The sequence below is a fragment of the Sphaeramia orbicularis genome, chromosome 22 (assembly GCF_902148855.1).
Source record: "Sphaeramia orbicularis chromosome 22, fSphaOr1.1, whole genome shotgun sequence".
Lineage (NCBI taxonomy): Eukaryota > Metazoa > Chordata > Actinopteri > Kurtiformes > Apogonidae > Sphaeramia > Sphaeramia orbicularis.
Genome location: NC_043978.1, coordinates 26212413 through 26237606, shown reverse-complemented (window position 1 = coordinate 26237606; position 25194 = coordinate 26212413). Strand labels below are relative to the sequence as shown.

At 35.3% G+C, this 25194-nt stretch overlaps 1 protein-coding gene across 2 annotated transcripts in view; it reads left to right on the top strand.

Moving 5' to 3' along the window:
• cnksr1 (connector enhancer of kinase suppressor of Ras 1) overlaps window positions 1-25194 on the top strand; it is a 99622-nt gene that overhangs the window by 3617 nt on the left and 70811 nt on the right. For both annotated transcript variants that reach the window (XM_030127075.1, XM_030127074.1), the window contains exons 2-4: window positions 1953-2110; window positions 11832-12034; window positions 16799-16883. In XM_030127075.1, coding sequence (XP_029982935.1) covers window positions 1953-2110; window positions 11832-12034; window positions 16799-16883 — 446 coding nt within the window. The remainder of the gene's footprint in view (window positions 1-1952; window positions 2111-11831; window positions 12035-16798; window positions 16884-25194) is intronic.

The window sequence follows — 25194 nt, the reverse complement described above, 5'->3', positions numbered from 1 at the left end:
TAGGTTCTTCATATAATGTTTCTGTGGCTTACACTGTCGAATCTATATAATAATAATAAAAACATGTTAATTTAATCATGTTTGCATCGAACATATCAGTTAATGTAAGGTTTGCTTGTTCTCAAAAATGATAAAACACAGAATAGATGTTCATTTTCATTATAAAAGCAGAATGCAATAATGATTATAGTATAGTAGTAGTGTTCGATGACCACATCTGGTCCGTGTAACACTAAATATTAATGACATTAAAATGTGGTTTTGTTTAGTTATAATAGAAGAGTCCACACAGTTAATAGTAGTTTTCTCTGAATTAACTCTGTGTACTGTAATCCATTTAGTGCCAAACAGTATTATGTAATCTGCCTCCTATTGAAGTCTTACAGCTGTTTTTTTTTTTTTTGTAATCTATGCTATTATAAGTGATTATTTGTAAAATCCATACAATACTTGGACAACTAGTACATCACCCTACACTAGTATTTAGTTATTTTTTACAGTGGAGAAGCACAAACTTTGGTGTTTTTATGCTAGTTTAACCCATAAAGACCCAAACATCCACTGGACAACTAAAAGCATCTACTGATCTAAAATATTTAATACCTGCTGATCCAATAATCCTATCAATCCATGTAAATAATTGTTGTAAAATACAGTTTATCATCTTTTCATGGTCATCAGATATGACCCATTTGGACGTTCAGAGGCTCTGTAGTGAACATGGAAACATCATCATCTTCTACAGCACTGATTCACCAGTAAAACCCATGGATTTTGATAAATGACAGTGGATGGACACACTTGTTTTATGTTCAGTTGTTGATAGATTTGCAGAAAAAGTCACTTTTTCTTCAGTTTTCTCTGTTTTAATATAATATAATAATCTTTGAATTTACTCTGAGTTTTCATGAACATGTACATGATCAACCAATTAAATATAGGGAAAAATACAGAATACAGAGGATGATATTACAATAAATGGAGATAAATAACATAAGAAAGGTTAAATAGAGAGAAAAATTCATTTGGGAACTGCCAGAAAAGTAACACTGAGTCTTTATGGGTTGAGGTTTAAAGGGGTCATATTTTGCTAAACCCACTTTTATTAGCCTTTGGTTCATTTATTTGTGTATTTGGACCCTAATAGTTCAAAAAGTTTGAATTTGAACCCTCCAGGTGCTGCAAAGCTATCTTTATATTCATTGTGGCAAAAATTGAGAGGATTTCTACAACCTTTTTCAATTCCTGCTTAATTTGTTGCATTTTACAACTAGTTACATCATGACATTTGCACATATAAGGTCAAGACTTCTGATGAACATTTCTCAGAGTATGCTATAATTGTTTATAGTCCATACTGAAAATATGTCCAAACTTCGAGCCCACTACCTAAAATGTTCAGTTGTTGGTTGAACGGGACAGAGCAGCACAGCCTACAACCTGGAGGGGGCAGGGCATGAAGTGGCTCATGTGCATTTAAAGGGCCAGCCCTCAAAACTCAGAAATAGGGTTGAAGATGGACCTGTGGAGTTGAATTAATGAAGAATTCAGACCCAAGCAGAGCATTTACAGTTTATGTAGATCACAAGGAAATGTTTTAAAATACATAATTCCATTTGAAAAAAAAAAACAAAATATCACTCCTTTAAATACATATTTGGAAATAATCAGTAATCTGTGTATTTTCTATGATACTCATGAAACCCTTTGTTAATTTCACTTCTTCTTTCTCTCTGTTCAGTGTAGCTTTCGTACTCTGAGGTCTGTTTTGCATTCTTCATATTTTACAGCTGCAGAACCACTCATCTGGCCTGTTCGTCCACGCTGCATGTCTCTGCCTGTACATGCATGTGACTCTGTATCTACCAAAGCTTTTCATTAATACATGTGTGCCTGTGTGCGGTTGAAGAAAAATCCTCCGTTTGTTGTTTTTTCGTGTGTCTCGCGGGCAGGTCTCGATGCCCCCCTGCATCAGTACTCGGTCTCAGAGTGGCGCCTGTCTGGACTGGAACTGCTCCAGCTCACCTCCCAGGACCTGGAGAAGCTGGGCGTCCATAAGATCGGACATCAGGAGCTCATCCTGGAGGCCGTGGAGAAACTCTGCTCTCTGGTGAGGAACCGCAGGAAGTGTGTGTTTGCATACAGAGCGTGTCCATAGCAATAATACCCTGTGTTTGTGTTGTCACGTTAACCCATAAAGACACAGCGCGACCTCTGAGGCAGCTCCCAGATAATGTTTTCTCTATAGTTAACCTTCATTATTTGATTTATCACCATTTATTATAATAGTATCTTCTATATTTTGTGTTTTGTCAGTTTCCCTATATTTAATTATCTGATCATATAGACGTTCATTAAAGCTCAGATTAAAGTTGTGTTTCATTATATCAGAAACAGAGAAAACTGAAAAAAGAGTAACTTAAGTGAGTGAATGTAAACCCAGTGTGTCCATCCACTGTCAGCAGTCACTTTTCCATTGGACATCTGCGCAAAACTTTACTGATATTTACTAAATGTCGAAAAAACCGAAGTGTGTAATGTCAGTTTTTCCATTAAATCACAAATGTGATGATTTGTTTGTTTATTATTGTGAGATAACACAAGAAGTCATTCCATAAACATGAAGACGAACGTAAATATGGTGTTGATTTATAGATATATTCATTATTATTATATTTTACCCCTCTATGCCGTTCTAAATTAAAAAAAAAAAATCTTTTGAAACTCTTCTTCTCTACTTGTTGTAACGCCCATCAACATCGCTTTTTTTTTTTTTTTTTTTATTCATGTGACTCTAGTTTCAGAAAAAGGTCTTTCAATTGCAGTTTTGCGTGGTAAACCAATTGCGCTACGGCCAAAAAACCACATCTTACCAGCGCAAAAACTTTTAATTGAAAAATGACAGTTTTGGCAAAATTGTCGTTTTTCCATTAGGTAAATTTTTATGCACAAGTTATGTTAGCGCAATTTGAGGGTCAATGAAAAAGCAACTATTGATCCAACTCCATGGGTTTTACCAGGGGTGCCACTACCAAGTGTGGGCCCCATGAAAACATAAACATTGTGGACCCTTCATAAATTCAGTATCTGTTCCAATCTGTCGGAGGGAGGGGGTGCGATCCGTACATAACATCACTTTCGCTAGCGTGAAATGAAACTGAAACTTAACAGACTTTCAACGTCCGACTCCAAACTTCAATGCCTTTGATACACATTGGATCTTAAACGAAATTTTCACAACTTCTAGCCTGTATCCACTGGACTCCCTCCACTGTTCTACGGGACCCCCACAAATGCTGGGCCCCATGAATTTGTCATGTTTACCCCCTCTTATTGGCACCCCAGCCCCTCTATCCTGTATTAAATTAACATGACTCTAGTTGTGGAAAAAAGGTCTTTTCATTGCAGTTTTGCGTGATATACCAATTGCGCTATGCCCGATAAACCACCTCTTGCCAGCGGAAAAAATTTTAATTAAAAAGAGAGTTTTGACCAAATTACTGTGTTTCCATTAGGTACATTTTTATGCATAAGTTATATTTGCGCAGTTTGAGGATCAATGGAAAAGCGATTACTGATTCAACTCCATGGGTTTTACTGGTGAATTAATGTTGTAGAAGATGACGGTGTTTCCACGAAAAGATGACAAACTGTATTTTACACCAATTATTTACATGTATTGATAGGATTAGTGGATCAACAGATGTTAAACAGTTTAGATCAGTAAATGTTTGGGTCTTTATGGGCTAAGATGGGAGGAACAGTGCATCTAAGATTTGTTTGTTTTTTTGTTACTCTTGTTTGCATCAGCTGCTCTACAATCCTTACACAACATCAAAATACCACATCTGATTCTCTCAACAGAGGCACATTTGAGTTAATTACTTTTCTTTGCTATATGCTTTCATGTAAAAATCCTTCTAGTTGTGGATGTTGAATTTTTTTTTTTATTGGCAAACTTAAAAGAAATTGCTGTCCTTCTATTGCAGCCAATTTGGAAGAAAAACACTGTCTAATACTAAACATGCAAACCCAAGTCTCTATCCCTTTTTCCTGCTAATTAATTTTCATCCCCGTCCAAGTATAGAAGGAGATTTAGACACTTAAATAGACTGTGTGTGTGTGTGTGTGTGTGCAGAGGTGTTTGCGTGTTTTCAGAGTGGCCTTTGTTTCAGTAGAAAGCCTAATTTGGAAGGACAGCACCAGCCAGGGTTTGAGCTGGAGTGATGTAACAGCTCCAGTGTTGGATAAAGAACTAGAAAGTCACACTTGAGTAGAAGTTACAGGTACCAAAATTACTCTGGTAGAAGTTTGAGTCACCAACTGAAATGCTACGAAAGTTAACCCTGTAGTGACATCATATGGACAGTTTGTTTTTCTTTTGTTTGTTGTGGAGCTGTTTTTTGTTTCTGTTTTTTGGGTTTATTTATTTATTCTTTTTTCTGTTGTTGTTGTTGTTGGTATTATTATTGTTAATGTAATTGTTTTGTATTGTGTGCTGTTGTTGAATTTTGGTTTTCGTGTTTTTGTGTTTGAAATTGTGGTGTGTGTGTGGGGGAAATTGTGGTGCTTTGTTTTTATGTTGTTAATGACTCCAGGAAGAGTAGCTGCTGTAGTGTTCAGCAGGTAATGGGGATCAAAGTAATAAATAGATAAATAGATAAAGAAAGCAAGAAAGAAAGAAAGCAAGAAAGAAAGAAAGGCAGTGGTATGTAAAGCTTGAACCATTAAATCACTGACAGAAAATTCCAGTTCTTTAAAACTGGAGCCTTTAGTGGTCCTTCTGAGCAATCAAAAAAATGTTTTCAAATATGAATTTCCTTGTATGAATTTCAATTTTGTATCATATTTGATACATCAGGTCTCAATGCTCAAATATTATTTTTGAACAAAAACATAATATAACACAAAGGTGTCTAACAAATTAGTAATTCCTTTTCAAAATTGGCAAAGTTCTGCCTCCTTCCTCATTAATCATAAGATAAGATAAGAAATTCGTTGTAGGCAATAGTTCACGGGAGCTGCAACGCCATACAGAGTACAAACAAGAAGATATCTCAGTGCAGACACATGACAGAAATACTGTGACATGGCATACTGAAACATGGGACAGGATACAACACCAGTAGATAAATAAAACTATTGCACGACCCTAAATCCATACCAAAATATGTAACAACATCACAAGAATTAAACCCAAAGTGATGGACTCATGCCTCTGGTGAATAAACCCCTCCCCCCTGGTGGATTACCTGTGTATTGCATGTATCTAATTGTATACTTTGGGTTTTTCAAGAAAAAAAATATCACACTGATCATGTAGAGGACTTCAAAACTCAGGTATCAAATATGATACGTTTGGCGTTATAGGGGTAAAGTCTTTAAGTATCTAGTATTTACTGTGCTTAAGTATATTAAGTAATCTACTATTAAATGTACTCAAGTAATGAATGTAAAAGTACTAGTAAATGTTAATAACAACCAAAGGCAGTCAGAATATTGAATGTTACGCTGCTGCTCACATCAACAGATTGCCGACAGGTTGAGTGTGGACTGTCGTTTGCAGTTGTTCACTACACTTTCAGGCCCGATAACAAATCTGATTCCTGACTTTGTTGCAGTCACCAGTAATCTGAGCAGTGAAAACACCACATTTCCTTTCATTTCTTTTTTGTAATGAGTAACAATACTGTTCATTAAAATGTATTAGAGTAGAAGTACGCAAATAAGTTAGGCAATGTAGTGAATTAAAAGTAAATGTAAACAAAATAAAAAATACTCAGTAAAGTACAAATTCTCTCAAAACATACTTGAGTACAGTAGTGAAGTAATAGTAATAAGTTACTATACAACACTGAACAGCTCAGACTGTTAACCCGTTATAGTTCACTCATGGAAATACTCTGAAATTCAAAATTTCAACCTTAGTGTGTTATTAGCGGACATAACCAGACTATATTACTTTTGTGAAATTGTTCAAATTTTTTCTATTGCTATGTAGAAAATCAAGGCAAGTTGCATTTATTTGTATAGCACAATTTATACACAGGGCAATTGACAGTGCTTTACAAAAATGGAAAAGAGACAAGTTAAAAACACACAATTAAAACATAATCAATAAAACATAAATAATCAATAAAAATAAAAGAGAAGAATGCAGATAGAACACTTTCAGTTGTTCTTTGCACAGTTGAACAGAACCGTTTTCTGCCTGGACTTAAATATTGTCAGAGCAATCAAGGTCAATGAAGTTACTAAATTTGGTTCCTTACCCTTCAGTGGCAAGAAAAACAAAAAAAATCCAAAAATGAAGTCTTAAGAATATTGGACCTGAGATTGTTGATTCAGTGTCCTCACTGTAACTGTTGCTGTCACTAGTCGCTTTTCCATTGACCCTCAAATTGTGCAAATATAACTTGCGCATAAAAATTTACCTAATGAAAGAAACGACAATTTCGCCAAATGTCTCATTTTTCGATTAAAAGTTTTTGCACTGGCAAGAGGTGGTTTTTCAGGCGTATCACAAATGGTATATCACGCAAAACTGCAATGGAAAGACCCTTTTTTCGCAACTAGACTCAGGTGAATTAAAAAAAACGAATGTTGATGTACGTAACAAAAAGCGAAGAAGAAGAAGAAACATGTTGCGGTATGTGTGGACACACCAGGAAACCCAATCATTATTTAATTTAGTACGAGATAGAGGTGTAATATATAATAATAATGAATATATCTGTAAATCAACACCATATTTATGTTCGTCGCCATGTTTATGGAATGACTTCTCGTGTCATCTCTCGATAATAAATAAACAAATCATCGCATTTGTGATTTAATGGAAAAAACAACACTTCTTGCACTTCTGTTTTTTCGATATTTAATAAATATCGTTAAAGTTTTGCGCAGATGTCCAACTGAAAAGCCTCTACTGTCTTGTAATATATTCTAAAATGACCAAAAATAGCCACTTGCCTGATAAAGGGTTAAACACCACTGTGAAACTGACTGTGTTTAATTTTTGTTACTGTTACCATGTTGTATCAAAGTTAGCGTGTGTTTGTGCACTTGATCTGTGTCCCTTCCTCTCCGTCTTGATGCTCCGTGAAGCGCTAACACTGCATCCATTCATCAAAAACAACCATCAGACACTCACATGGAGCACACCGAGCACATTCAAGTACACGGTTACATAATTAACAACTACTGCGTTAAAACAGGCCATGAAACATTCATGGCCACTTGTTGATGGAGGATTTGTTCCAGCTGGTTGATGTGAAACAACAAAGCCCGACAGAACCGGAGCTCTTGACCAGCGCTGAGTGGGTCGTGACAATAACCTGCTTCTTCTTTGGTGGTTGTGAAGAGTCACGTATCACACAGCTCGGTCTCATTGATGGAGCTTTATGTTGTCTGTTATTTACCCATCGCTGCAGAGTGCTTTGGTTTAGCATTATAAGCTACAGTTTATAACACTGGTGTCAAACATACGGCCCCTGGGCCAAAACCGGCCCACCAAAGGGTCCAGTCAGGCCCCTGGGATACATTTATGAAATGGGTGCTTCTATGAAACTGGGTTCATTTTGGTATCTGACACTTTTCCAGCTTTTTAGACCCAATAATATAACAGAAATTTAGACATATTTCTCCCCAGGATGTACCTAATGATGACCTCAGATGAATGCAAAATAAAATTTTACTCTTGCTCTGAGCCATCCCAAAATCAATGAATTTCTGATAAACTATTAGGACCAAAAATAGGACCAAAATTGGGACATGAAAACTATCTAGGTGTCAGTGCATTTGATCTGGAACACATGGCTGTAAATCAATCAATCAATCAATCAATCAATCAATCAATCAGTCTTTATTTATATAGCACTTTTCATACATTAAGGATGTGGCACAAAGTGCTTTACATATAAGGTTAAAAATCAGATGAAAAATCAAAAAATGGTCTTACATACCTCTATAAATAAAGACACTGTGTTAAATTTGTCGATCCTAGTGGTTTTTCTAATCCAGACGTGGTTTTTTCATGAATCCCAGTCTCATTCCAGTTTCATGTGTAACCCATCGTGTCCACTCGCATTACATACAGAACCTGCCCATTTAAACGCATATAAATCCCAAAAGATTTTGCAGCAGCGATCATTTTTGTGAAACACTCTGCCTTGGATAATTAGTTCAATTCCCAAAATGTACCTGTGAGAGAATAAAAGGATATAAAAAAAAATAGTTGGGTGTAATTTTCGTGTCCTTTTGACTCTGTTACATGCAGATTTTTTGTATTAAATATAGTGTAAAATAATATAAAAATGTGTTTTATCTGTTGTTCATTTGACCGATTGTGTTGTTGCTGGTATTATTTGGGCGGTCGTTGTTTATAATATTCTGTTCATGCTTTCTTTTCTTATATTCCTCATTTAATAGGTCTTATTTATTTTATTGTAATTTTGTTTGTTTGTTTTCTCTTCTGCCCAGTTTACCAGTTCTTGTTCTAGTTATTGTTACCATTATAATTATCACCATGGTTGTTATTGTTTGTTTTGTTGATATTTTCTTGTGAGGGTCTTCGCCTTCTTCGCTCCTTGTCCTGTTATTATTTTACTGGTCCAATCATGTTGGGCTGTATGTGACCTCTGAACTAAAATGAGTTTGACACCCCTGGTCTGTAACTTTTAGCCTTCAAAAACCTTAACATTCAGCCTGCAGAAAGAAGTGGACTATATCTCATATTATATATTATTTATTTATTTATTTACATATTTATTATTTTGTAATGACATGGAATTTGAACTTTTCACTTCCAATTTTGGCCCATTTTGGTGATATTCAAGCTGTTAAAATTGGATTTATTGCTCAAATAAGATTTGTTCACATTGTTATTTTCGAAGGACAGATTGGATACTTGTGTTCAGATGTTACTTCATCTGCATTGATGGCTGTGGTTACAACAGCATCAGTAATTACACATCCACCCTGGTGATGCTGATGGCATAGCTGTATAGTTATTTCCAGCTTTGCTTGTACAGAACCCCCGCCTGTAGCCCCCAGGGTGCAAGCAGACAGTTTATTTCACCATCAGTCCATGTTTTTTCATGTTGTCCAGCCCAGCGCTCTTCACCCAGCGTGGATTCTACTCAGCGATCTGTCACTCTCAATTTGACGTCATTGTGTGCCGTGTTGTAAATGATGCAAAAGACACTTTGTAGTAGGATTTCAGAGGCCAGAGCGTCCATGTTGGGATGCTTTTGTGGAAATCCAGTGGGAAATTTATCACTCAAATCAGTTTTTAGATTGTGTTCAGTAATTTTTGTTGTAATAAAATGATTAGATTAGATTCAACTTTATTATCATTACACATATACAAGTACAAGGTAATGAAATGCAGTTTGGTATCTAACCAGAAGTGCAATCAGTAGATATACAGTATGTACATAAATATACTATACAGAATATAATATACAGTTTAATAAACAGATTTAAATATATAGTATTAAAGTACAATGAATGTGTTAATAGACAGTAAATGGATATACAGTCGTGGAAAAAATTATTAGACCACCCTCTGTTTTCTTCAATTTCTTGTTCATTTTAATGCCTGGTACAACTAAAGGTACATTTGTTTGGACAAATATAATAATAACAACAAAAACAGCTCATAGTAGTTTAATTTCAGAGCTGATATCTAGACATTTTCCATGTTTTCTTGATAATAACCAAAATCACTTCAGTTCTTACATCAATATCTATGGCACTGTACTGACAAAAACAATGCTTTTAGGCGTTCCATGTTCTCTTTTCTGTCTGTTTTAGTCACATGATAGACACAGGAGTTAGTACTCGATTGCATAACCATTGTTTCTGATGACTTTTGATGGTCTAATGATTTTTTCCGCAACTGTACATATACATACAGGGTGGGGAAGCAAAATTTACAATATTTTGAGGCAGGGATTGAAAGACAGTGTATGACCAATTAGTTTATTGAAAGTGATGAGAATTTATTTGCCACAAGAAAATTTACATCATAGAAAATGTTTTTATTCTATGTGTCCTCCTTCTTTCTCAATAACTGCCTTCACATGCTTCCTGAAACTTGCGCAAGTGTTCCTCAAATATTCGGGTGACAACTTCTCCCATTCTTCTTTAATAGTATCTTTAAGAAAGTCGACATTGCTGTGTGATGTTCTATTGGTAGCATGTTCTAAAACGCCCCAAATAGCAGAATCCAGAGGGTTTAGATCTGGGCTAGAAGGTGGCCATAAACATGATTCCCAAAAATTGCTAAAGTTGGATTTGTTGCTGTTGTCAACAAGTGTTTTGGTGTTCTTGTGTAAGATTTTAACTTCAAATCATATTTTACTGCATTTCTAACAGTCTTGTTGTCTACCTCAAGTTCAATTGCCATTTTTCTCATGGATTTGGTTGGATCCTTAAGGATTTTGGATTTGAGAGCTTTAATAAAAGCTTTGGTACGTTTTTTGTTGCTTCCTCCGCTTCCAGACTTTCTTGTAATAGTTTTGCTCATAGTCATTCTCTTCTTTTCATTATAAACAGTCTTTATGGACACTCCAACTATTTTTGAAATCTCCTTTGGTGTGACGAGTGCATTCAGCAAATCACACACTCTTTGACGTTTGCTTTCCTGATTACTCATATGGGCAAAAGTTTCTGAAAAGGTATGGATAATAGTGTTAGGTATGATTATGACATCAATATATGTTTGGTTTCAAAACAACTGACGTAGTGCCTGTTGAGAAAAAACAACTAAATGTTCATTGTAAATTTTGCTTCCCCACCCTGTATACGTATATGAAAACAAAATATGACTTCATTCACATATTCAAAAAGGAGTGAGAGGAAGTATAACTTATAACACATATAAAACATATAAAAATTAGTGATTTGGCTATCTGGAATGTACTGGAATGATTCTAGTGAAACTTGTTTGTTTGATATCCATGCACTTTTGCAATTTGCATATGTTTTGAAAACATCTGTCAGTACACTGGAAAAAATCCAAATCTTACTAAGTGTATTTTTCCCATTTCTGGTCCAAATATCTCATCACACTTAAAATAAGACATAATCACCTAAAGAGTAACTTTTCAGTGAGATATAAGAACTTATTTTTAGACAATAGATCTTGAAAATCTTACTTCAAGAAACCTTACCAAGATGATTTTCACTTGTTCCATTGGCAGATTTTTTTTTGCTTAATTGAAGCAAAAATAGCCAAGGTAAGGCAAATTTATTTGTGTAGCATAATTCATACACAGGGCAATTCATAGTGCTTTACAAAAATGGAAAAGAGACAAGTTAAAAACACACAATTACAATTAGAACATAATCAATAAAACATAAATAATAATCAATTAAAATAAAGTAAAAAAGCAGGGTGTAGATACAACCCTTTCAGTTGTTCTATGTACAATTGAACAGAGCCGTTTTCAGCCTGGATTTAAACATTCTCATTGTCTCACATCATCATCTTCATCATCATCATCATATCTTGTATTATTTTTTTTTACTTGTTTTTAGAGGGGCATTTTTTCCAGTGTAAAACATAATTTACTGTGAATTGTGCATTCATTTATTTATATATTTATCAAAATGCACTTTTCTACTTCACACAAAAGGTACAATATCAAACAAAAAAAGTAGGCATGCATGTATAAAAGTACATAAAGTCAACATCTTGGGGAAAAAATAGCAGTTTTAAAAAAGTCCAGAATTTGTATTTGCATAAAGAGCAACCACCGTGACTAGTGACAGTGTTTTCAGGAAGTAGAATGGGTGGTTGAACCAGTCTCGTGTGTGTTTTCCAGACATACGGTATGGGCGGTGAGAGCTTACGAGGTCTGACGGAGAAGCTTCGTGCCGTGGCCCACACCCTTCAGATGGGCATCCAGAGCCGCTGGCGCCTCAACAGCTACGACGGACGAAGCTGCACCAAACTTCCTGTGCGTTTACTGCAGCTGGTGGTGGAGCTCATCTGCTCCGCCAAAGGACTCTTCTCTCTGCTCAACAGGTTTGTAAATACAGAGTTATCTAACTGTTACATACACAGCACTCCAAATTCTATTTTATTCAGCGGTTATTTTTACTCCCTTGTACTCTGAGCTGCTTATAAAAGTACATCCTGTTGGGTTTTTTTTTCTGTCCAGTCTGTGTTCCTGCCAAATAATTTAACCTCACCAGCAAAACAACAGCACTGAGTGATATAAAATGAATAATGATTAACCAGACAATGTGAAGAGCTGGTCTGGTGACATCATTAGATAATAAAAACCTCCTCAGTGGGAATTGATCAGGGGGGAAATGGTGGAAATAATAAAAGTAGAGCTGATGGATTTTATTGGAGCAGGATGACGCTGATAATCAATGAACCTACCGATCAGCTGATTATCATCTACACTGGCCTTTATGAAGATAAATTAACAAAATAGTAAAACAGAAACAGGACGCCTGTTGAACCGAACAGCTATAACAAAGTAAACAATGAAATAATTACAAATAACTAGACATAAAACTTAGTAAATCAGCAAATATGGAACAAACTGTTTGTAATGACGTGTATTTTGTCTGCTTTTATTTTCATTCATGGTCTGTAATTTTAGTTGAGAAGCCTTAATGTTATTAAAGTTCTGCTGATATTAATATATTTTAAATTGTTCACAGATCTTCTAAAAAAAACATCATCCTAAACACAGTAAACATGTGTTCATGTTGTCTTTCAAAGCAAAAGTAGAGGTTGTATATCAAAAACCATGTGTTTGTCATTCTAATCACTTGTGGTAAGATTTGTCATGTGATTAAACTAGATCAATAAATCTGCAAACAGTACCTGTTCTGTCATTAAAGTATGAGGATGTGTCGATGTGTTTATACTTTCACTTTTTCCCTCCTTGTTCCTCAGTTCAGTTCAGTTCAATCTAGTTTTATTGATAGATGAGATGAGATGAGATGAGATGAGATAAGACTTTATCCCACCATGGGGAAATTTCACAGTTAACAGTAGCAAAAATACAACAAGCAAGTGCAGAGAAAAAGACAGATAGAAAAAACAAAAATGAGTGAAAAATGAAAATATACAGAGAAAAAAAAAGACATTTGGTATTTATATAAATAAAGAAATTAGAATAAAAAATAAATATTATTTACATATTAAATGGCATTATATTGCAACAAATATGGTGTTAAATCCCTAAAGGGGTTCTACAGGGGTTGGACAAAATAATGGAAACACCTTAAAAAATCAACAAAATATAATTTAATATGGTGTAGGTCCGCCTTTTGCGGCAATTACAGCCTCAGTTCTCCGAGGTATTGATTCGTACAACTTGTGAATTGTTTCCAAAGGAATTTTAAGCCATTCTTCAGTTAGAATACCCTCCAACTCTTTTAGAGACGATGGCGGTGGAAATCGACGTCTTACTTGAATCTCTAAAACTGACCATAAATGCTCAATAATGTTGAGGTCTGGGGACTGTGCCGGCCATACGAGAAGCTCAACTTCATTAGAATGTTCCTCATGCCATTCTTTAACAATTCTAGCTGTATGGATTGGGGCATTATCATCTTGAGGTGAAGGTGTTTCCGTTATTTTGTCCAACCCCTGTATGTAGTATTGACATTCAGATCTACCAAAAAACGGGAGAAGGTGACACAGGGAATACAAAAGGCATAAATGAATTAACACTGAGTCTTGCTATCACGGTTTGAAACTGTATTATAGTTTCGTCAAGTTTTGTTTCCTTCCAACAGAAGCTTAGCCAGTCAAAATAACGCAATATATAATAATCTTAATAATGTATAATAGTATTCATATAATAATATTCAAGTGCTGCATCAGCTGATTGTTTACACTAGTGTGTTGACCCGTGAGGATCCACAGGTTGTAGATGTGGCAGTTTTTATGTGGTTGTGTATTTTTGCATGCTGTACCACATTTGTCCAGCAGTCACCGCCAAAGCGCTCTGGTCATAGCAATGTGATTATAAGGCTATTGTATTTTAAAATTACTAATACCTCCCAAAATGTTGGTCCTATCAACTTGCCGTTTTTGCTAGTCTGATCCTTGACCAAAAATACATGAATGTGTCAAACTGCAGCAGTCAGATCTGTACGGATCTTGTGTGAATCCCCGGACACACACACACGCACACACAGAGGCCACTTGGGTTTTATAATGTAGATTATTGCTCTATTAAAAAGTAAAACCACAAATCACCTCAGTTTTCTGTACAGTTTGTGTCATCAATAGCAGCACTAAAAATCTGTTTGGAATCGTTCAGATGAGGTCAGAACTTTCTGAACTAAGGATCAACAAACAACAATTTAGCAAAGATAATAACATCACATGATAACTTTATACCTTCATAAGTCTCATAATAAAACTCACGAGTGTAGAAGAAATGGTACCATTTCAGCATCAAACTTCATATTTTTACTTTAGAGCTGATGAAAACATTGCCAAAGCTTCTAGTTTTGATCACTGTTCTGACTCTGGAAGTTGTTTCTTACTGGTTCTCATTCCCTATTTGGCTATTGTGTTAGTTTTCATTGCCTTAGGAGTACAACAAAGTGACTCATTACTCGCTCTAGTGGTCACATACATTCATAGTAAAAATGCTGTGAATTAATTCAGTTCATATGTCTGCAGTACAACACACTGACTCTATAATATAGCACAAGAACGTGTCTTTTCTTAACAATCTAATGTTATTAAAAGGTAATTTTCCATCATTTTAAATAGGGATGAACCGATGCTGATACCAGTAATGGGTATCGGTCCAATACTGAGCGTATACAGGGTGGGGAAGCAAAATTTACAGTGAACATTTAGTTGTTTTTTCTCAGCAGCACTACGTCAATTGTTTTGAAACCAAACATATATTGATGTCATAATCATACCTAACACTATTATCCATACCTTTTCAGAAACTTTTGCCCATATGAGTAATCAGGAAAGCAAACGTCAAAGAGTGTGTGATTTGCTGAATGCACTCGTCACACCAAAGGAGATTTCAAAAATAGTTGGAGTGTCCATAAAGACTGTTTATAATGGAAAGAAGAGAATGACTATGAGCAAAACTATTACGAGAAAGTCTGGAAGATACTATTAAAGAAGAATGGGAGAAGTTGTCACCCCAATATTTGAGGAACACTTGCGCAAGTTTCAGGAAGCGTGTGAAGGCAGTTATTGAGAAAGAAGGAGGACACATAGAATAAAAACATTTTCTATTATTTAAATTTTCTTGTGGCAAATAAATTCTCATGACTTTCAATAAACTAATTGGTCATACACTGTCTTTCAATCCCTGCCTCAAAATATTGTAAATTTTGCTTCCCCACCCTGTATACTTCTATTCATACTCGTAAAAGTGCGCCGATACAAACACACCGATACCACTTTACAGCAGCGTGACGTTCGCAGTTAAGTGCAGCAGGTATGTGGCGGAGGAGTAACATCAGCAGTGTGGAGATTTTTTAAAATAGACTGAAAGTTACATTAAAGACACAGATGGATACAGAGGGAGCGTTCTGTCTGTCCTTTGCCTACATTCTGTACATAATTCTGTCTGTTTTCTGGCTGCGTACCCAGATGGTAGCAGATCTTTTCACAGAGTGACTGTGTGAATTAATGAAAAAACTACTGACATTTTTACGACAACTACCCCCATCAATATCAACATTAGTATCCACATTAGTGTTACCTCCTCTGTCGTCGCCATGTTTGTTATTATCAACTTTTCTTCTTCTTCGTCTCAAAAAACTTCCCTCTTCTTTGTGGAATTTGTCCAGTATGATTAATTCAGAGCGGCGCCCCCTGGTGGATTAATTGACAAACGCTCATTCCAACACATTAAATGTCAGTAGCAGCACCATGTTAGTCAGACTAATGACAACGACAACAAGTGTTCAGAGAACGCAAACCTCCGCCAAGCACCCCGAACGGTGTGCATGTGTGGATCGACTATTTCTTTTTAAATTAAACAGTTTCAAGGTTGTTCCATACAGCAGAAAAAGTTGAAGCTTGGTACCAGTCATGTGTATGTCAAATTATATTAAATTCCAATCAATATTTGTTGAGTTATAATGAAAAATGTGTTGTAAATGGGATTTTCAATGTTAAATTGAAATGTCCACAGAGTCCACATTCCACAGTGGATGTTGACAATTTTGTGCCAGATACAAGATATTCTTATAAGCTACAGGTGGATCAAATTGGAGGCTAATCGGAGTTGTTTTGAATTTTTTATGAATTTTTGAAAACTGCTCAATGATTAGAGATTGGAAAATTTAAGATTCTGTGACCTTGCTGTGACCTTGAACTTTGGCCTACTTGGCCCGAAATTTAATGGGTTGGTCCCAGAACTTAGGCCTATCTGTGGGTAAAATTTGGTAAAGATGGTTGGAATAGTTTTCCCGTAAAGTTGCTAACAAACAAACAAACAAACAAACAAACAAACAAACACACAAAGCAAAGTGATCACAATACCTCCTGGCGGACATAATAAAGCACATTTTCAAAAGTAACTAAGAACTGTAATGGGATTATTAAGTACTCATGTCGATACTCGTTATCAGTAATCAAATGTAAGCACTTGTACTTGTACTCTGGAAAAAAGTGGTATTGGTGCATCCTTAATTTTAAATATAGCTCCTTTAACGTAGTAACATCAAGACCTGATACTATTTCTGTGAGTGTGAAAATGAAAGCTGTTCTTATCTGAAGTTTTTATCCAGATTTATTCAACATTCAATCCCTGTTTTGTTTTGTTTTTCCCAGGTATCAGTTTTTCCATCTGAGTGAATACACCGCCACTAAGGACATATTTAGCAACTGCCGGGAGCTCGGAAACATTGTGCACAAGGTTGGTCTAAAAACTACCATATAAGTGTGTGTTTGAGCTCATCTGTTCTGTTCTAACCTGTGTCCGTTCATTCATTATGCATCACACGACAAATGTCAGAGCTGTGAATCCACGGAGGTACTTTGTCATGCAAACCTCCCACAGCGATGTTTAATGTGTAGTCATTAATAGTCACGGGGTTTTATCTTAAGAGGAACAACACGGAGACACGGCCTAGTGGTATATTAACACATGTCTGAAGAGGAACTACGACCTTTGGATTTAATATAGCCCCTAAAATTCAACAAGAAAAAGAGAAGCGCACACACACACATACACACACACACATATATACACACAGCCTGTTTCTGTGCTTAGCTTGGGTTGTGCATTCTTTATCTTTACATTCCTGGCATATTTCAGATGGTTTTATTCAAGCTTAGGTTGACAGGACTGCCAAAGGAGAGGAAGAGGAAGAGGGGGTGGATTTGTTTGTGTTGACGCTCTCACTATAGGTTATTTGGCAGAAAATGGGAGGAGAGGGAATATTAATAAGTGTACGTACACTGTAAAAAAAATCCTGTTGTTTTTACGGAAAAAAACTGGCAGCTGTGGTTACCAGAACAATACTGTAAAAAAACACATCCAACTGTAAACATATTTATGGAGTAACATGTAAATTTAACATTTTAAACATGTAGAGTTAACATTTTAAACATGTATATTTAAAATTTCAAACATGTAGATTTTAAACATGTGCATTTTAAACATGTAGAGTTAACATTTTAAACATGTATATTTAAAATTTTAAACATGTAGATTTAACATTTTAAATATGTAGATTTAACATTTTAAACATGTAGAGTTAACATTTTAAACATGTATATTTAAAATTTTAAATATGTAGATTTAACATTTTAAACTTGTTGATTTAACATTTTAAACATGTAGATTTAACATTGGATTTAAATGGTAAATGGACTGCACTTATTTAGCACATTTTCTCCACCTTCATGGTGTCCAAAGCACTTTCCAAAACCACCAGGTCCAACTGGGAGCAATTTAGGGTTCAGTGTCTTCCATGGACACTTTAACATATGGACAGTTGGAGCCAGGATTCGAACCACCAACCCTTTGGTTATTGGACGAGCCACTCTACCAACTCTACCAACTCATTAATTTGCAAATTTAAAATGTTACATTGTTAAATGTTTACTTTTTATAACTTAAAAAAAAAAAAAGAAAAAAAAAAAGCAAATCCGCTGTTATTTCAACATTATGTTCTTGCAATTTATATAGATATACATAGAAATACATAATTTCTACATACAAATCTGGTTTTGTTCACATACTCTTCCTGTAAAAACTACAGCTATATTTGATTTAATCATTAACACAAAAATCTTTTCAAATAAACAACTTTGCATTGTATTGTCACTTACAGGTTTTTTATGTTGCAATTTTACGACTTTTTGGTGTTAATTCCTGTTGAGCTGCATTATGTAATAAATTCCCATTATGTAATAAAAGTTCAAAATGTAATAAGAATGTTACGTCATCTTGTAATGAAGCCGCATTATGTAATAAAATGACGCATTTTGTAGTAAACTATGTCAACGCATTTTGACACATTTTTATTTTTTAAAAAACTGTAATAACATGGTTCATTATGTACTAACAATCCAAATTAATATAATTTCAGAGCAATTTAGAAGAAATTAGTCACAGGAGCTACAGGTAATGGAATCAGAACTTTAACCACACAGTTTAAAGGTTAATCTAGCACATTACATTTTCCTGAAATTAAAAATGTGTCAAGTGCATTTTGTTGTAAATTTCTCAAACTGTAATAACTTACTACATAATGTGAAAAAATTTACTACATAATGCATTGAGGTAGTTTATTACAAAATGCGTCAGTTTATTACATAATGCGGGTTTATTACAAGATGACGTGACATTCTTATTACATTTTGAACTTTTATTACATAATGAGAATTTATTACATATTGCAGCTCAACAATTCCACAATCATTTTTTACAGTGTACGCAGCAAAGAAAAGAAATGCTCACAAGTTAGAGAGAGGACAGGCCTGGATATGTTAAAACACCCAGGGGAGGGAGGAGGGAAGAAGGAGGAGACTGAGAGAAGGACTGCACCGAGACTGTTCAATGACTTTTGACTCTCGGGAGTATGTGTGTGTGTTTAAGTGTGTGTGTGTGATGTTGACCGCACAGCCGAGAGCAACAGATTATTAACTCTGGAGCAACACTGCAGTGATGTTCTAAACACATAAACAGCTCGAGGAGTGACGAAGAGGAGGCCAGAAGAAGTGACAGACGCCGAATTAGAGTCTATTAAAGAATGGAAGTGGAATAGAAAGAGGTGTGTAGAGGAGCTGTGGGTGAAAGAGGAGACTCGGAGGGGTTTATATTTAGCGCCTTACACTCAGCGTTGGATGCCTGCCAGACACGACAGGTACCGATCTCGCCTCTTTGACTGGATAATTCTGCACAAGATGAGGCTTCCGCTACTTTTATAACATGTTCAAGTGTGTGCGATTGCTTACACAAGTGTGTGTTTGCTGGGCTTTTATTATTAAGTCATTTTCTGTTGACATAGTTTAATTAGAACTGACTGATATAGGATAGCGTGATAAGAATACTGAATAGCACTATCAGTAATTATCATGATAAATGTGAAATTATTATTTATATCAAGTTTAAAAGCTGTCACGTTGTAAAGTTGAGGAAACCAGACAATTATAATTAATGGGTTTTTCACTCCTCTATACATATAGAATATCAACACACAGAGGCAGAGCTTTAGAAACATTATCATGACGTATTCGTTCAGTAAAATGAAGCAAAAATTGAAAACATTTTGTAATTGTTTGAGCAGACAGTGCAAACAAAATAAACCCCCAAAAACAGAACTTGCAATAATGATAATTACTGTAATAAAAAAGTAGTTATGATTGTTTTATTGCTCTGATATGAGCTTAAATAAAAAAAAAAACTCAAAAAGGCTAGGATGAAAGAAAAATAAATACAGCTTATGAATAATATCTGATTAAAAGTAATGTAAAGTCAATATTTGTATGTAATTGCACTAAATGGACAAAAATATTGGGACACGTCACATCTACAGCTTATAGGACTTTCCATATTATCATGATAAAAATATTAATGTCAATACTTATTATGATAAGTGTCAAATTAAAGTTTCTTTTAAGTTTAACATGTGATTTCTCTTACTGAGTGAGAAAAGAAGAAACTATAGGGTTACTTGTGGTTCAAAATGATTATTTATGGTCAGAGCAAACAAATATATATATATATATATATATATATATATATATATATATATATATATATATATATATATATATATATATATATATATATATATATACACAGGGTGGGGAAGCAAAATTTACAATGAACATTTAGTTGTTTTTTCTCAGCAGCCACTACGTCAATTGTTTTGAAACCAAACATATAATGATGTCATAATCATACCTAACACTATTATCCATACCTTTTCAGAAACTTTTGCCCATATGAGTAATCAGGAAAGCAAACGTCAAAGAGTGTGTGATTTGCTGAATGCACTCGTCACACCAAAGGAGATTTCAAAAATAGTTGGAGTGTCCATAAAGACTGTTTATAATGGAAAGAAGAGAATGACTATGAGCAAAACTATTACGAGAAAGTCTGGAAGATACTATTAAAGAAGAATGGGAGAAGTTGTCACCCCAATATTTGAGGAACACTTGCGCAAGTTTCAGGAAGCGTGTGAAGGCAGTTATTGAGAAAGAAGGAGGACGCATAGAATAAAACATTTTCTATTATGTCAATTTTCTTGTGGCAAATACATTCTCATGACTTTCAATAAACTAACTGGTCATACACTGTCTTTCAATCCCTGCCTCAAAATATTGTAAATTTTGCTTCCCCACCCTGTATATATATATCAAAAAAATCAACATGAGTATCATTACGCAAAAACAGTCGGTGATACATTTTGTGAGGGGTTTGGATGACGTTTTAAACCCTCAAGATGACCCAAAAGTGTTTATTATAATAATTTATTACAATATATATATATAATTATATTGTCATTACATCCATCATTATTGTTATGTAGGCCAGAGCTCTGTTAACAGTGAAACCACAACTTCTTCATACACATTTTTCAATAATTTTTTAATGGAGTGTCCTTTGCGGTGGGCATTTTTTAAAAATAAAGTAATGCAGTCCTTGTCCCCTACAGAGAACAGAAATGCATTGTTGTGTCTCAGGAGGATGTAGTGTATTTGTAATGACAGGGACTTTTAGAGTTTTCAGGGTTTTCTAAGGGGAAAATGTGAATTAAAATCTGGGAAAGCACACATGAAATGCTTGCTTTACAAATTTCTTTTTTTCTTTAGGATCCCCATTAGCTGTACCATAGCTACAGCTATTCTTCCTGGGGTCCTTACAATAATCTTTACAACTAGTCAATGCAAATAACATACAATATAATCATATAAAACAATTTTTCACATACTACATAACATAAAAGAAAATAAATAACAGACGAAATACAGACACGATAGCTCCTTCAGGTCAGCAAACAAACAAATTTAATGAAGCGATAAGGTACATATAGAGCAATAGCAGCTTTTCCATTCACCCTCGAGTTGCACAAATACAACTTGCACATAAAAATTTGCCTAATGGGAAAACGACAATTTTGCCAAAACTCTTGTTTTTTGATGAAAAGTTTTTGCGTTTTTTGTCGTTTTTCTGGCGTAGCGAAATTGATATATTGCACAAAACTGCAATGAAAAGACTTTTTAACACAACTAGAGTCACATGAACAAAAAAAACCAGATGTTGATGAATGTTACAACAAGCAAAGAAGAGTTTTAAAACAAACATGGTGCAGTATGTGTGGAAACAGCAGGAAACCCAATTATTTTTTAATTTAGTACTGGATAGAGTACTATAGAGTACTATATATCTGTAAATCAACGTGATATTTATGTTCATCGCCATGTTTATGGAATGACTTCTCGTGACATCCCGTGATAATAAATAAACAAATTTGTGATTTAATGGAAAAACCAACATTATGCACTTCTGTTTTTTCGACATTTAGTAAATATCGGTAAAGTTTTGCGCGGATGTCCAATGGAAAAGCGACTACAGACAACAAAAAGGTCATGTTGACAAGTTATTACACTGAATTGCTACGGGTGGTTTGATAATTATTGTAAAAGATGTTAAAATTAGTTATTTCTTAGCTTTTTTCCTTACATTGTTTCATGTCAAAAATTAAACATATTTTCTAGATCTGCATGTAAAGTCAGCGTAGATCAGATTTTTGCTTTCACGTGTTCTGCCATGTTTTGTTGGGAAAATCATAGTCTCATTATCGGTGTTGGTGTACATTGACAGTAACGTTATTCTTATACGGGAAAAAATGATCAGAAGAAGGGAAGGAAGTATGGATTTCAGAGAGTAATGGAGCTTGCGGAGGAACAATAAGTCTGATAGGATGTTGTTTTGAGGTGAATCAGATGTGGGTCTGTTGACTGTTGTTTTCACTCACTGTTTGTTCCATCCCTTTGCACTGAGTGAGACATTACTGAGCTGTCATCACTGGACCTTCTGAGAGGTTGATCATTGTTTGGTAATGACTGGCTATTGTTTGCTCAATTCCTGTTTTTGGGGCTTTCTGTGAGCCTGTGAACACTTCTGTATGTTTTTTTTATAGATAAGAGTTTCTGTTCATATACAAGTACGCAGAATTTTTTTTTTTTGACAGACACACTGGCTGTTGACTTCATTCACTCAGTGTACTAGGTCTGAATTATATCCATTCACAAAAACCGTGTCCAAAGTTGATTCTTCACAGTTAAAACCAATTGTGGCTGCTATAGTCATTCATTCATTTGTTCTTTCAGTCATTTTCTGAAGCTGCTTAATCCTTTTTGGGGTCATTTAGGGACAAAAGTTGCAGATTCTTCAATAACACATTACTTGCAATAAAATAAAAGCACAGATTAGGTTTACAGATAAGGAAGGAAGGCAGAAGAGTTGCATTAAAGAAAAAAATGAAGTAATGTCATGTATTAGATGTTGGAATACTGTTTTTTCATTTTGCCAATCGATATATTTGCTCTTTGGAGCCATAAAAGATTGTATTTTTACAAGAGGGTGATGGGTGACCAACGTGATAAAATAGTAGAAATCATGAAACACTTGTGGCTGTCTGGTTGTTGTAACATCTAAAGTGGAGCTAGAGTAAAGTTGTCTCTGAGGAAAAAAACACACATATTTTATTGGGTAAACCGAAGAAAATGTGACTTAGCAGGTTAGTGCACTGTCAAACACATCTGTCACAACAGAAGTCAGCAGATATTATCAGCCTTAAATCTTCTGTCTTTCCCAAACAAAAGGTTAAAAATAAAGATAGGTCACTGATTTGCTCTAAGTGAAGCCAAAATGTCACTGTTAGGGGGGCTGCCATATTGCCTCTGTTAGGTTTCCCCCAAAATCAAAATTGAATAAGTGGTTCTAGGCACAACAAACCCCACCTCTCACACATATTGTAGCTTATTTTGGCATCAATCCAGCTGATGTCATCATATCAATTGCCTCTATATATGTGCCAAGTTTGAAGTAAATTGAAACCAAATTGATGTTTTTACAGACATTTGAAATTTTGCCCATTGTAAGTAAATGGGAGGGAAAAAAAGATTTTAAAAATTCATAAAAAATTTAAACTTTGACCTACTTTTCCCAAAATAGAACCATGTCTATTCTAGGTCACTAGCAATGCATAAACCAAATTTGGTATGAATTCAACCAAAAGTTTTGCTGCTACAGACATTTGAAATTTTGCCCATTACAAGAAAATAGGAAAAAAAAAATCCTAAAAAAATTGAACTTTGACCCACTGTTCCCAAACTGTAATCACATCTATCCTGGGTCACTTGTAATCTATACACCAAATCTGGTATGAATTCAACCAATAGTTTTGCCGCTACAGACATTTGAAATTTTGCCCATTATAAGTAAATGAGGAAAAAAAATATTTTAAAAATTCCTAAAAAATGTGAACTTTGACCTACTGTTCCCAAAATGTAATCACTTCTATTCTGGGTCACTGGCAATCTATAAACTAAATTTGGTATGAATTCAACCAAAAGTTTTGGTGCTACAGATATTTGAAATTTTACCCATTATAAGTAAATAGGGGGAAAAAAAGATTTTAAAAAATTAATAAAAAATTTGAACCTTAACCTACTGTTCCCAAAATTTAATCATTTCTATTCTGGGTCACTGGCAATCTATAAAACCAAATTTGGTTTGAATTCAACCAATGGTTTTGCTGCTAGAGTGTTAAAAAACAAACAAACAAAGAACAAACCGAACCAAAAACAATACCCCATCCCTTCCCTATGGGGGGTGGGGTAACAAGGCATGGACAGAGGTCGCAAATTGGGAATGCAACAAAACAAACTGCATAATAACCAAGAAAAAAAGGGGTAAAACCACAAAAAGGTCCTTTAAGGGGTTCTAAAAGGTGACTGAAAATAACTATTTGCTGTCACTGAGTCGATCATAAGGATAAATGAAATGAAAAAGAGGGGCTTGAAAAGTACTTTGAAATGGACGTCACTGGTCAGGATTGGGGGGGGGGGGTGCAAAAGGGCAGAAACATGGCCAACTGAAAGCAGAAAGCTAAGTGGGGATGTCAACACTTGGACAGCAGATGGTCCACTGAGCTGGGACGCTGAAGCTCCTTTTAAAGACTAGCACTGACCAATCACAACCAGGTGAGGAGAAACACGGCAGGTGCATCCCATAACCACTAACCACCTGTGGACAAGACCCTAACCCTGAAAGAAAACCACTGTGGGGGATCTGTGTCTGTAACACCTCTATGCAAAGGGACTGGATAGAGCAGTACAGTAGCATCCAGGGTGTGATTTGTTGGGGAGGAGTGGGGGGGGATTAACACCCCCTCTGGTTTTTACATCCCTACTTCTGCTCAGTGAATTTCATCCTCGGGGAAGGGGGGCAACCAACCAATTGAACAGACAGGTTGTGACAGTTTTCAGTTTTCTTCCACCTATATCCTACATTACTGTCACTAACGTTCACCTGAACTGAACTGTCGGCAAATTCATGGGGCCCAGCATTTGTGGGGGGGCCATAGAGCAGTGGAAGGGGTCCAGTGGATACAGGTTAGAGGTTGTGAAAATTTCATGTAAGATCCGCTGTAAAATAGAGGAATGGAACCCAGGAGTTAGACGTTGAAAGTATGTAAAGTTTC